We start from the raw sequence: 15,221 nt of genomic DNA, 5'->3' as shown, positions 1-15,221 counted from the left end.
CTTTGTAGTAGGTATACCTTTCCAGTGAGATTTTGCTTAAACTACCATTAAAATAAGATGTAATATTATGAACACAGAATAACAGATAACCAAGAAGAATTACCCAGTAGTGGGATGCCAACTTTTTCTCTGAGACAGAGTCTTACTCTGCCACGCAGGCTGGAGCGCAGTGGTGCGATCACGGCTCACTGCAGCAGCCTCAACCTCCCTGGGTTCAGGTGATCCTCCTACCTCAGCTTCCCAAGTAGCTGGGCCTACAAGTGCATGCCACCATGCCTGGCTGATTTTTGTATTTTTTGTAGCGATGAGGTTTCACCATGTTGCCCAAGCTGGTGTTCAACACCTGAGCTCAAACAATCGCCTGCCTCAGGCTCCCAAAGTGCTGGGATGACAGACGTCAGCCACTGCTCCTGGCTGGGATGCCAACTTTTGCCCAATGAGAGGAAACCAGACAACATGGCACCACTGTTGAGTTTTTAAACCATAAAATTAATATGAACCTAATAAAGTAAAATAATAGACAGTGGCGTATGTAAAAGAGTTTGATGTCTTCAATAACGACCCAGCCTACATGTGGCAGCACTACTGAAGGAAGTTCAATACCTTTTGTGTTCTTTCTTGTTTCTGAGACAAAGGATTTGGATGATGACAGCACTACCATATGTTTCCTTAAACGTAGGCTCTGTTGCAGAAACCCTACTTCTTTCATAATTCAGAACACGCTGTCCAATATGGTAGCCACTAGTCATGTGTGGCTATGTCATGTGGAGCACTTGAACAAGGGCTTCACACACCGTAAGTGTAAAATCACACTGGATTTCCAAGACATAGTACAAGAAATACATTAACATCTCATTAAAAATTTTTAATTGATTAAATGTTGAAATATTATGTTTATATTGTGTTAATTGAAATATATTATTAAAATTAATTTCGCCTGTTTTTTTTTTTCACTTTTTCAAATGTGTCAACTAGAAAATTTAAAATTATATATGTGGCTCACTTTTTTGGCTCACGTTGTATAACTACCAGACAGCACTGATTTAAAAAGTCAAAAGATATTTTAAATGATGTGAGTATAGTATATGCAACATTTAAAACATTAATAAATATGTGTATAAGACACTTTGCATGCCATTTGATAACAAATTCCTATAAAGACAGGTATAATCTTGAAACAGTGGTACAAAAGAGGTACCATTTATTTCGTTCTAACTTTCTGACAGGGATAGTGCTAAATGCTTCAGGTAAATAATCCGAAATCCTCCAGCAAGAACAAGTAATTTGAATCGGGGAAACGGAGCAATTTTCCCAAGATCACACAGCTCAGAAGTGCTAGACCTAGACTCTGAAGGCAGCTCTGAGGCCAATGCCAGTACTCCGTGGTACTTCAAGTAGAGAAACTAGGAGAAACCCTGTTTGGAAGTGGCCATCTCTTATGAAGTTGATCATTATCCAATTTGAGCAGGGACTATCCAGGCCGTATGCCTATCATTAAGAATGTGCTCCTAATTAGCTGGCATGATGGTGTGCACCTGTGGTCCCAGCTACTCAGGAGGCTGAACAGGGAGGATCGCTTTAGCCCAGGAGTTTGGGACAGAGCGAAATGCTGACTCAAAACAAAAGAAGAGAAGGAAGAAGGTGCTCCTTTTCAGTTTTGGATGCTGTAGAGTGATTCGTTTTGAAGACCAGCACACCTACTCAACTAGTCCAAGGTGCCCACCGCTCATCCTGCTCTAAGAAAGGATTTACAGGAGTGGTGTGTTGGCCATGCAGCAAAGCATGTCAGAGGCAGTCAAAACAATGATGCCAAATGAGGTGGGGTCAGCTGCCTGCGGTGCCAGCTCTTAGATGAGTCCCTCTGCTTAATCCTCAGTCTGAACTAAGGTTCTGACTCTTGTCCACTCCTGAAATGCACTAGTAACAACAGCACTAATGGAATGTGAAGTCCTGCAATATGTGAGTAGGAAGCAACTTCCAGCAGAAAGAGGCGACAACACCATCCACAAGCAGACTAGCCAGAACGCTAAGCCAGGCTGCCAAAAGAAAATGTCTCCTAAAACCCCAAATACCCAATGCCACCAAGTTTTGGAAAAATGAGGCATGCAAACCTTTGGCACTCCTTCATCCTTCTTCTCCCCCAAAACCCTCTTAGTCAAATACGTGATGGAAGTCTACAGACATTCTACTCAGCACCACCACAAGTGCCCATGAAATGGCAATGGTCCTTCCTGCAGCAGCTGAAAAAGTGTAAGTGAAGGGTAGAGATGATAGTGAGTATATTTGGGAGGGAAGGAGGAAAACCACTCAGAAAGAAAACACACACACACACACACACACACACACACACACAGAAGGCAACAGTGAAATTCAGACCTGAACCTAGGAATTTTTGAATGGCTCAGAACGGGACACTCTGTCATCTCTGATTTAATTAGAAGACTGTTTTCAGGATGCTGAAGGCTAGGTTCATAATCAGGCACTTACGTAATCCTCCATATTGAGTCCTTGTTTCTCAACAGAACTTTTCACCTCCATGGAAAACTTCTCAAACTCGGGTTTCACTGTCCTCAGCAGAGTGACTGTCTGGAGGGACGAGTATGCTTGCTTAGCTTCAAAGTCGTGTTTGTCTCCTCTCTTCCACGAGCCATCTCCTATGAAAGAAATAAAAATATTTGCAATTCCAAGCCAGCCACCAAAAAGAGGCCATTCTGCCTTTACAACTGCGATGTGCCCCCCGCATGTTACTTTTGGCAACCAGGAAGAGAAGTATTGTCATAGTTCTGCCCTTAGGTATGATGCGATGTCAAGACCATTAAAGGAGAAGAAGGCCCTTTGCACATGTGTTCCTTTGAAACGTGAGCAAGAAAGAAGAGTACTGTTGAGGTAATTGCCTTGTAATAACCAGGTAACTGCAATTTTCAGCTCTACCCCACCCCCAAAATTGCAGCACTATAAAAGAAAGAATTCAGTTTTTATTCCTTGCCATTCACACTTCTTTTTTAATACCTACGATCAAATATGCAGGTGAATCAAGTGGCTAGTGTGGCATAATAAACCTGATGATATGTGTGGGTGGGACGGCAGGTCACAGCGATGCACGACAATGGATATGCACAACTATTAGACAGTTAGTGATGTTACTCATAAGTGGGAGTTGAACAATGAGAACACATGGACACAGGGAGGGGAACTTCACACTCCAGGGCCTGTCAGGAGGTGGGGGGCTGGGGGAGGGATAACATTAGGAGAAATACCTAATGTAGATGATGGGTTGATGTGTGCAGCAAACCACCATGGCACGTGTATACCGATGTAACAAACCTGCATGTTCTGTACATATATCCCAGAACTTAAAGTATAATTTTAAAAAAAGAAAGTTAGTGCTGTTAAAAAAGTTTGAGATTATTGATATTTCTTGAATCTTTTCAGGGTGAACAGTAGCTTAGGTGAACTCAAAGATTCGTGTCTCTCTAGTGCTAGCAACATCATAGAAATTATTTATTAGACAATGTCCATTAGTGCATTAGTGGTAATAAGATAAAAATTGGTGACATTTATTAAGTACATATATAATAATTGCTAACATTTATTAAGTATGTGTATATATATAATAATAATAATTAACATTGCTAACATTTATTAAGCACATATGTAATAATAATAATAAAATAAATAATAAAATAATAATAAAAGCTCTATTTGTTGAGCGCTTTATATGCATAAAAATAATTCCTCCTCACAAGACCCCGCGATATGGGTACTATGATCCTCTCTATTTTACAGATAAGGAAACTGATGCGGTGAGAAGCTGGGTATCCCAGTCTTTCACAGGTCTCTCTTTTACAAAAGCAAAAAATTATGTGAGTAAGAATAATTACTTTTCTCTTCGTTATTTTATTTTCCAGAAAACATGTGGCTTACAGGGCCCCAAAAGACAAGGTGGACCTCTAACTTTTGACAATAAGCTATTTTTCTATGAACTATTATTATGATTCCTGGTGATCTCTGAAAATACAAGGAACTCCACCTGCCGGAGTCCAGCGCCAGCCCCCTCATCCTTGGCAGAGGCCTCGAACCCAACAGCTAAGCCATGAGAATGTCTCTGGGATATACGGCCAGGACTTTGTGGCACTCGCTCTACTCTTCCTGAAGAAGTTTAACAAAGACTTGGGGGCTTTGGAATTTCTATGACAGTGTGAATCAGACAAACATGTATGAACTATACAAGGTCCTGAGACCGGCAGGGTGAGCATTGTAAATACAGTCTCCACCACATTCAACGAGAGGCTGAGGGTGTGACACGTAAACAACTGAAGTTATTACAGGTAGGACCACAGCTTACTACGGGGGGTACAAGAAACAACACAAAGCAGAGAAGAAGAGGCAATGAGCTCTAACCTGGGGGAAGGCTGCATGTGAGGAAGAGGCATTAGAAAGGTCCTAACTGTGTGAACAGGATTTTAATAGGAGGGGAGGAGGGTGGAAGGCATGCTTGGCTGAGCCTACATCACAACACAGGCAAGGTGCAAATGGGCCTGACAGCCAGGAGGCAGCTGGGCACTTAGTCTAGAGCCCGAGAAAAGGCAGAGACAAAGAAAATGTTTGCAGAGGCATCTGTATAATCATAATCCTAATAATAGCAACCATTTATTAATTGCTTACATGTGCCAGGGAGCTGTTAAAAGATAAATAAGACACAGCTGAGGACAGAATTCATTAGGAACTAAATCTGTACTCATTGAGCACAAGATTAATTTTCAGGCCACTGAGCAAAACTTGACAAAGTCTTCCTCCTCTCCCATGAAACCTCCCAGACACTGAGGAGGCAACGGTGTGGGCAGAGTCATACCCATGCTCGGGCCAGTGAGCCATCAAGCAGGCAAAACCAGCTGGATGCTCAATCATCAAGATACAGCATGGCCTTTGTTAAGAGGCCAAGTCCGTCGCCAGGAAGACCCCAAATTCTAAGAATGCTCAGGACATCTTTGTCCAATGGAGGAGCCCATTGCTTGCAGGCATGCAATAAATAGTTATTGATTCATTTTTCATTGACTCAAAGTATCAAGACTCAGTAGAGGTGATGTCTCAAGCAAAGAGGGTACGAGTTTCAGCTCTGGAAAAAAAGTTTTCTCCAGGGGTCTAAGAAGGGAAATGCTTAACTCTACAGACTTGTATGCTATGTAATTAGAAAATACACATAGAACTAGAAACTGCAACTATCTCAGGGAACCAAATGGACAAAAACTTTTTTAATTTGCAAAGAAGCAAAATCCAGTATAATAAATCTGTCTACCACAATCTAAAAGGTAATGGCTTTGGATTTTTGTTTTCCTTTTTTTTTTTTCTTTTCTTTTTTTCCTTTTTTTTCTTTCTTTTATTTTATTTTATTTATTTATTTATTTATTTATTTATTTATTTATTGAGATACAGTCTCTCTCTGTCACCCAGGCTGGAGTGCAGTGGCATGATCTCAGCCCACTGCAACCTTTGCCTTCAGGGTTCAAGCAATTCTCCTTCCTCAGCCTCCCAAGTAACTGGGATTACAGACATGCACCACCACATCCAGTTAATTTTTGTATTTTTATTAGGGACACGGTTTCACTGTCTTGGCCAGGCTGGTTTCGAACTCCTGACCTCAAGTGATCCACCTGCCTCAGCCTCCCAAAGTGTTGGGATTACAGGCATGAGCCACCGAGCCTGGCCTGGAGTTTTGCTTCCTAGAAAAACAGGATGGAAATAGTAGTGCTTAATAAATTTAAGCCAAGCTAAATTGGTATCTATTCTAACCATAACTGATACTATGAGTTCCTGCTTTTGTGGGCATTTCTAACTGTGGTGTGTCAGTAACATCTCCCATGTCAGGGCTGTTGAGCATTAGGAAAGCAGAGGTCGGCTTGGCATGATGCCCCATCAGTGGGGACAAACTTAATGCAGTAGACAACTGGGTGCCTCTGGAGATTTATGAGCAGAACAGAAGAGTGATATGATGAGAATCAGCCTTGGGAAATAGCAGTGGATTAGGGTGGGGGAGACACCAAGCATTCACAGCCACAGTAATCCAGGCAAGAGGTTAGGGAAGGTTATATGTGGGAAGTCACACCAAAAATGTTAAAAATGGTTCTCGGGATGGTTACAATTATGCGCAAGTTTTCTTTTCTTTTCTTTTCTTTTTGGTATTTTTCTGAATATAGTAAATTTTCAACAATAAGCCTTGACTTTTATTATCAAAAAAAGAGAGCCCTTGAGAACAAAGGCAGAGTGCTGTGCGTTAGGAATCTTAAGACTGTACAACAGTTAGGGAGTGAGGGACAACAGAGAGGGAGGCACGTCACAGATGACGCCAAGGAGAAAAGGAAAACAGGTTATCAGTAAAGCAGCAACAGAGCCGGGTGGAGGAGGAGGGGGTTAGGAGGACATGGAAATGATGATTTCAGTTAGGGGTATGGTAAATCCAAGGCGACTGCAGAATGTCCAAGTGACCACCAGGCTAAAGGTGGAAACACTAGTCCGAAGTCAAAAAGAGGAGTGAGGATTAGAGACCGTGCTGGGTGTCATTTCCACACGGCTCCAAGTTAGAAACCAGGGGCTGCCTCGCCAGACATGAAAGACAGTGCAGAAAGCAGAGGGAGAAGGGCAGAGCACAGACACTTTGGGGGGATGCTATTTTTAGTGGGCAAGAGGAGTAAGAGGAGACAGAGAGGAGCTAACAGAGAACCAGAAGAATGCTGTGTTGCCAAAGCTAAGAGCATAGGGTTACCAGAAAGGGATGGATGACAAGATTGAATGCTCTAGAGCAGTGCTGTCTCACGGAGGAGCCACTAGCCACATGTGTGACTATTTAAATGCAATTAAAATTAAAAATTCAGCTCTTCAGTCACACTTGCCATATTTAAAGCGCTCAATGCCGCATGTGGCTAGTGGCTACCATATTGGGCAGCACAGACTAGAACACAGCCATCATTGCAGAAAGTTCCATTGGGTGGCACAGCTTTGGAGGCATGGAAGCATGGTCTCAGGTAAGGCTAATGGATTTGGTCATGAGAAGCTCACTGGTGACCTTGAGGACAGCACTTGCAGAGGAGTGGTGGATACTAATGCCGTATTAAACACCCAAGCTCGCACTGGGTCCAGAATACTTATGAAAGAGAAAAGTAGTCTGCTCAGCACCAAGCCCTATGCCCAGCAACCCTGTGGCTGAAGAGCTGCAGCCAATAAAGGTACTGTATTCCCTTTAGTTCCCGGTACTTATATAGGACCTAGCACATAGTAAACTTTCAATATATATCACCTGAATGAGTAGCTGAGCCATCAGAGTCTGTCCAAGAAATGAATGCTTAGCATTCACCTGGCCTGGCCCCACAGTACTGTGGCTCTTCAGCTCTGGTGGTCATTTAAGGAGAGAAAATCACTGCCTTCCTTGGCTTACCCCCACCCTCTCCAAATGACCCACTGTCACATGCTTGCCATGGCTAGGCTGGTCCAATTACACCCATTGTTAATAACAGCACCCCTTAATGGGGGCTACCATTGTGCACGCTCCACACAGCTGTTCTAACCTGCAGTATTTGTTTCTTTAATTCTCATAACAACTCTTTGAAAAAGATTTAAGTACAATCCCTATTTTACAGATGAGGAAATTGAGGCTTAAGGAGATTAACATGCCCAAAGTCATTTAGCTAATAAATGATAGGAGCAAGATCCAAATACAAGCCAGACTCCAAATACCAACGCCCTACCCAACATACACTCATTTCATCAGAGTTTGAGTGTTCTAAGACTTAAAATTGTATGTAAAGTGGTTGACAAAAACGTTAAAAACAAATGTAGCAAAGGAAAAAATATCAGAAGGGGAAGTGCCAAAATGCTGTTTAGCAGCTGTTATGATTGATGAATTATGTGAGAATTCTTTTTCTTTTTTCTATGTTCCAAATTGACTTTAATGTACATGTATCACTTTTATGGGAAAACATAATTCTAATCTCTCCCTGGTTTTTCTGTTATTTTTCCATTTTTAGCCAGTCAAATAATTTAATTTGTGTGCATCACCAATCTCTACTGAACTTCTGTTCTCATCTTAATTAGTGCTCTCTGAGTTCTCAGGAAGATAGGGAAGCTCTACAATAATAACAGTTCTGGACAGGATCGCCCAGATAAATTACCCACCTAACCTACCTTCTAAGTAGGTAATGCCAATGGACCAAAATGTCAATCGGTGCCTTTAAAAGCTCTATGGGGCAATATATATTACCTTCTTTCTAGACTTTTTTAAACCTATGTTTAAAACCTAACCTATGTCTTATTTTCAATCACTTGAATTATCTTATAATATATTACCCACTGAACTCCTGCAATCACATAATTTGGGCAAATCTGAGAATCTTTTTTTGAGTGCTCACCAAGATCAAACAGTCTAGTAATTAGTAAAAATAGATACTCTATCAATATGTTTGTTTCAATCCAACATCAAATAAGTAGTGACTAAAATTAGATGCCTTGGCCGGACATGGTGGCTCACGTCTGTAATCCCAGCACTTTGGCATGCTGAGGCAGGTGGATCATCTGAGGTCAGGAGTTCGAGACCAGCCTAGCCAACATGGTGAAACCCTGTCTCTACTAAAAATACAAAAATTAGCCGGGCTTAGTGGCACATGCCTATAATCCCAGCTACTCGGGAGGCTGAGGCAGGAGAATTGCTTGAACACAGGAGGCAGAGGTTGCAGTGAGCTGAGATCATGCCATTGCAATCCAGCCTGGGTGACAACAGTGAAACTGTCTCAAAAAACAAATAAAATAAAATAGTAATAAATAATAAAATAAATAAAATAAAACAGAGGCCTTTTCCTAGAAAAAGTATAGGGTTTGGTATGAAGAGGCCCAGGGAGAGGTAGATGTTGAAGAACTTTTCATGAACATGTATATCTGATTATTGGGGTACAAAGTTTCAAACAAGGCCCTTTACTACTGATGTATAGCAGAAGCTCGGTCTTGGTCACTCTGCCCACCATGTGATTCTGTTGACTGCTTCTACCCCAAGGAAAAAGGTGCTTCAGAGTCTGTGGAAGATGGACAGTTGCCTTCCTACATCCACGCTGTCTTCTTCCTTAGTAACAGATTCCTAAATTGATGTAGGATAGCAGTGAGTCCAATTAAAAGCACACATTCCCTGATATCCCTTATTACTAGAGCTAGTCAGTGAAATGTAAGCAGAAGTTAATGAGTGGGGCTTCCAGGAAAGCCTTTCACAGAGAACCACGTCATCCAGGAGAGTCTCTTTTTGCCTGTTGTCTTTTCTCTTTGTCTTGCCTAGAATTAACACATGATCCCTGGAGCTCTAGCCACCATATTTGATCTTGAGAATGGATTTTATGCACTAAGATTAAGAGTAGCAGGAAAACAGAACCAGCCTGGACTCCTGATGACATTAGGAAGTCATCATCCCTGCCTTCAACTTCCCACCTCTGGATGTGTTTCAGGTAAGAGAATAAATCTCTACATTTGTTTAAAATCACTACAACTGGACTTCTTGGTTAGGTGCATGAAGATGCAATTCCTAACGCACCCAGGTCCTTGGGATGTATTATATTAACATTGGCTAACCTGATAACAGAATGTATGGCCTTAAATCTATCTATAAACCTATCACCACAGAAAAAAATGTATAAACTTAAGATAATTTTTTAAGTATTGGGTGTAATGGTCAAAGTAAACTAGGACTAATAAAATATAGCTAACATTTATTAAATAGTTATTCCAAGAAATTTGCAAGGTATTTTACATACATTACCTCATTTATTACTCAATCTGATGCCATAAGATAAGTATTATTATTCTCAATAGAAGAAACTAAGGCTTGCAGGGGAGGGCAGAGTTATGTTACTTTGCCAGGGTTAAAGATTAAGCTCTTAACCATCTCTTAACCTTTAGCTCTTAGAGTTAACAGCTAGTACATGGCAGAGCCTCTCAGGCAGCACAACACCAAAGCACAAAGTCTGAGCAAATATGGTGTGAAATGTAAAATATAAAGGATCTAATCAGAAACCCCAAGTATACTTTGTAAGTTGTGTAAGAGCATTCTGTATAACTCTGTGTAGTAGAATTTTCAAGAAGCAGAAAAATTAAACTCATAGGAAAGGAAGTGTTAAAAAGTTGCCCAAACATCACCAGCAATAAGTCATATAGTATGACTTCTTATGCACTGGTATTATGCAATGAGAGGGACACAACATCACGCCTGCAGTATTCTCACCAAAATGCACAAACTCAATCTCATTGTGGAAAAATACCAGATAAATCCAAATTGAAAGACATTCTACAAAATAATGGGTTCATGAAAAGTGTCAAAGTTAGAATAATCTTCCTTACATCTAAAAAAAACTTGTTGAAATTTTTATAAGAAATTTACTTAACCTCAGTGTAAGAAAAAATTATCCTCTTCACCATGTTGAGTCTTCCAATTCATGAACAAAGTATGTCTCTCATTAATACAGATCATTGTTTTATTTCTTTCATTAGTGGTTTCATCAGCGTTTTGTAGTTTTCAGCAAAAAAATACTAGATATTTTTTAATTTACATTTTTAAATGTTTCTTTTTTGACCAAATGATATTATATTGTTGATTTTGACATCTACATGTTGATTGCTAGAATATAGAAACACAAGTGATTTTGTATGTTGAACCTGTATCTTGGGATCTTGCTAAACTCATTAAATAGCTTTAAGGAATTTTTGTAGATTATTTGGGATTCAATACATAGACAGCCATGACATCTGCACAAAACAGCAGACTTTTTTCTTCTTTTCCAACCTGTATGCTTTTTATTTTCCTTTCTTGCCCTGTTTATCTGGCTAGAACCCCTAGTGGCAAATTGAATGAGTAATGAAGGTGAACATCCTTGCTTAGTTTCTCATATTATGGGAAAAGCATTCTGTCTTTCACCATTAATTGTGATATCAGCTGTGAGGTTTTTGTAGTATTCTTTGTCAACCTAAGCAGGCTCCCCTATGTTTCTTGTTTTATAATTTTTTATTTTTTATTTTTAAGATCATGAATGGGTGTTGAATTTTGTTAAAAGTTTGTTCTGTATCTATTGATATGATCACGTGATTTTTTTTCTCTAACTTCCTTAATTTGATGGATTAAATTGATTGTTTTTCAAATATACAACCAACTTTGCATCCCTGGGATAAACCCCACTTGGTCGTAGTGAAAACTTTTTTTTAAGTGTCAAAGTCATGAAAGAAGGAAAGACTGAGGAACTATCACATACTGGAGGAGATAAAGGAGACACAACAACTAAATGGCAGCGTGAGATCCTGGATTGGATCCTGGAACAGAAAAAGAACATTAGCAGAAGTGGTGGTAAACTTCAAATAGGCCTGTAGTTTAGTTAATAATATTGTGCCAACATTAATTTCCCTGTTTTGATAATTGTACTATGGTTATTTGGTAACATTAGAGGAAGCTTGGTAAAATATGTACAAACAAGCCCCAAATAACATTTCAGTCAATGACAAACCACATATATGACAGCAGTCCCATAATATTATAAAACTGTATTTTTACTATACCTTTTCTATGCTTAGATAGAATCTATGTTTAGATACCCAAATCCTATTGTGCTATAATTGTCTACAGTATTCAGTACGGTAACTTGCTGTACATGTTTATCGCCTAGGAGCAACAAGCTATACCATATAGCATAGGTGTGTAGTAAGCTATATGCCATTTAGGTTTGTATGAAAACCATCTATGGTGTTAATGCATGCTGAACCCGCCTAACCACTCATTTCTCAGAATGTATCTTCATCATTAAGCAACACATAACTGTACATGAAGTCTCTATACAGATTAAGCATCCTACTCCAAAAATGGGAAATCCAAAATGTTCCAAAATTCAAAACTTTTTGAGCACCAACTTAACAACATAACACCACATGTGGAAAATTCCACACTTGACTTCATGTGATGGGTCAAAACACAGGCACACGATATACAGATTATTCAGCATCCTTAGGGAAAAAAATAAAATTATCTTTAGGCTATGTGTATAAGGTATATGGAACATAAATGAATTTCATGTTTAGACTTGGGTCCCATCTCCAAGATATCTCATTTTACATATATATACACACACACACACACACACACACACACATATATGTATATATATATCACACAAAGATTCCAAAATCCAAATAAAAACTTGGAATCTGAAACACTTTAATACCAAGAATTTCAAATAAGTGATTCTCAACTTACATTTTTTGTAAGTTTTTATGTCTGAAATTATTTCACTATAGAAGAGTTTTTTTAAGTTGTCCAAAAATTACTTCCAGAAAGAAGTTAGGTGCAAATACAGAGTTGAACTTTTTTCTTATTTCAAGGAATATTCCTATGGTATCAAAATTGTTATAGAGCATGGAAAACAATGGAAAGTATCTCAATTAATTCTATAAAGCTAATAAGAACCTGATACGAAAATCTGGCAATGTCATCCCAAAAAAAGACTTTTTTTTTTCTGAGATCGAGTTTCGCTCTTGTTGCCCAGGCTGGAGTGCAGTGGTGAGATCTCAGCTCACTACAGGCTCCACTTCCCAGGTTCAAGCGATTCTCGTGCCTCAGCCTCCCAAGTAGCTGGGATTATAGGTGCACACCACCACGCTCAGCTAATTTTTGTATTTTTAGTAGAGACGGGTTTTCACCATGTTGGCCAGGCAGTCTTGAACTCCTGACCTCAGGTAATCCATCTGCCTCGGCCTCCCAAGGTGCTAGCATTAAAGGCATGAGCCACTGCGATCCAGCCAAAAACTGCTCTTGAATCTCACTCATGAATATAGATCCAAAACCCTAAATAAAACACTAAAAACTTAAACTCAACAATATATCTTTTAAAAAATCATCATGACAAAGTACACTTGATTCCAAGAATGCCATGGTGGCCCAATATTTTTAAATTTATTAGGAGAACAAGTCAAATGCATTTCATATTATTCAATATTCATTTCCGATTTTAAAAACAGACTTGATAAACTAGGAATAAAAGGGTACTTTACCATCTACTTCATGACAGAAGTCAAAATTTAAAGTATAACCCCCGTTATATGACATTATTCTGGAAGTTCTTGCCAATGCAATAAGAAAAGAATAAGAAATAGGATGTTCAACTATCAAAATGGAGAAAAAAACTGTCATTGTTATTTGAAATGATACAAAAACTATTAGAGCAGAGGATTTTAATAAGTAGAATTCTTGCAAAATAAATAAACAAGAACTCATTGCTTCTCTACAAAAATATCATTCCAAAATACAATGGGAAAATATCATGATTATAATAACAACCAAAAAACATAAAATACCTAAGAACAAACACAACAAGAAAAATGCACAATATAAATGAGAAAACTGCAAAACTTTGCTTATAAACATAAAAAGAAATTCAATTAAATAAAATAAGGTAAAACTTAGATTATACAGGGTTGACAAGGTTACAGGAAAACAGATAATCGCACACTTTGCTGCAAAAGTAAAAATGGACAATATCTATCAAAACCTAAATGGCAGGCAGCATGGTGGTTCATGCTTGTAGTCCCTTCAGACTTTGGGAGGCTGAGGCAGGCAGATCACTTGAGCCCAGGAGTTCAAGCCTAGCCTGGGCAACATGATGAAACCCTGTCTCTAAAGAAAATAAAAGAAATTAACCAGGCTTGGTGGCACATGCCTGTAGTCCCAGCTACTCAGGAGACTGAGGTAGAAGGATCACTTGAGCCCAGGGTGTTGAGGCTACAGTGAACCAAGATCACGCCACTATACTCCAGCCTAGGCAACAGGGTAAGACCCCGTCTCAAAAAAAAAAAAAAACATTAAAAGCACATAACCTTTGAGCCAGCAATTCTACTTCTAGAAATTTATTTTACAGATAATATATATATGTACAAATATGTGAGAGAGAGAGAGTGTATATGTGTGTGTGTATACTCAACACAGCACCGTTCTTAATAGCAAAAAGCTGGGAACAACATCGATATTGAAAAATAAGACTTATAAAAGATGATTATCAACATTATGAAAGAACATAGAGCCATACCATAAATAGTATGATCAATATATTGAAGAATATTTTTGTAAGACATATATTTATAAAATAGGCAGGATGTACATACTTCTAAAAATTATCAATGTACTTTTGTCTGCATGGCAGAATTATGATAACTTATTTACTTTCCCGTGCTTTTCTGTGTTTTCTAAATTGTCTACAATACTCATGTATTGTAATTAACAGGGAAAAGTAATAAAGGCTTTATCTGTGGATGAGAGGAATTCTAGTACCTAACATTTGTATTAGGTACTTGCCAGACCTAATGTCTCTAAATTCACATGCACTGCCTCTAAATTCTGTATTTGTAGTTGCCAACTTGCAAAACTCAACATACATGTTTTTCATTTTCACTAATTTCTACCATTATTTCAATGAACTCAACCGTGCAGCCCATAGTAAAACTGCATTCTGATCTTGAGTCAAGAAGTGAAACCACCACTCTGCTTGTGTGAAACAGAGGGGAAAAGACCATCATGGCAGCAAGGAGGGCAAAATAGGGTGTTTATCTTGCAAGCCTCAAATCTCCAATTTTATCCGCTACAGGAAGCAGTGGCTACTTTTGTTTCATCAACTTTTCTTTATCTCCATGATAAGTGTGCTTTATTATCTGTATATGCACAATGATGTACTGCTCCAGTAAACCAGGATATCAGAGCAGGAAACCGGGGCTTATGTTTTAAGGTTTAGATCCTGTCCAACTATATCTCATCAGCAAGAACTGGGAAGTGAAGCTCAGTATAAACATGCCATTTGTGATATGCACACTTACACTTCCCTTACCACTGCTCCACTCTGAGCAGCCAGCATGCAGCGTTTGAGAACATGTTCTGTAGCCCCGTGCTGTCTGCTTCAGAGAGAGCCCTAACCACATTTGGGGGAGAAACGTCTTGTACCTATTATCTTTATGATCTCCTTAAACACCCTCCATAACAGGAACCCTGCAAACTTCCCCAGATTCATTATAGGGAATTAAATGCTTTCAACTCTATACATTAGTGGCTCACAACTTCTGTATAGGAGAGGTTTAAGGTGCAGTAATCTGAAAGAAAGGGGACTGGGAACAGTGGCTTTCAAATGATTTTTACCTCAATTTGCAATAACAGTTATTTTATTTCACACTGT

The 15,221-nt window shown here is 39.1% G+C and overlaps 1 protein-coding gene across 5 annotated transcripts in view; it reads right to left on the bottom strand.

The window, feature by feature from the left end:
• The window catches only part of NPR3 (natriuretic peptide receptor 3), an 82,586-nt gene that overhangs the window by 52,236 nt on the left and 15,129 nt on the right, over positions 1–15,221 (bottom strand). For all 5 annotated transcript variants that reach the window (XM_025389166.1, XM_025389164.1, XM_025389165.1 and 2 more), the window contains one exon: positions 2,488–2,654. In XM_025389166.1, the coding sequence (XP_025244951.1) occupies positions 2,488–2,654 (167 nt within the window). The remainder of the gene's footprint in view (positions 1–2,487; positions 2,655–15,221) is intronic.

This window comes from Theropithecus gelada, chromosome 6 (genome assembly GCF_003255815.1).
Source record: "Theropithecus gelada isolate Dixy chromosome 6, Tgel_1.0, whole genome shotgun sequence".
Taxonomy (NCBI): Eukaryota; Metazoa; Chordata; class Mammalia; order Primates; family Cercopithecidae; genus Theropithecus; species Theropithecus gelada.
The sequence above is the reverse complement of the archived record's forward strand: the minus strand, read 5'-3'. Positions and strand labels throughout refer to the sequence as shown.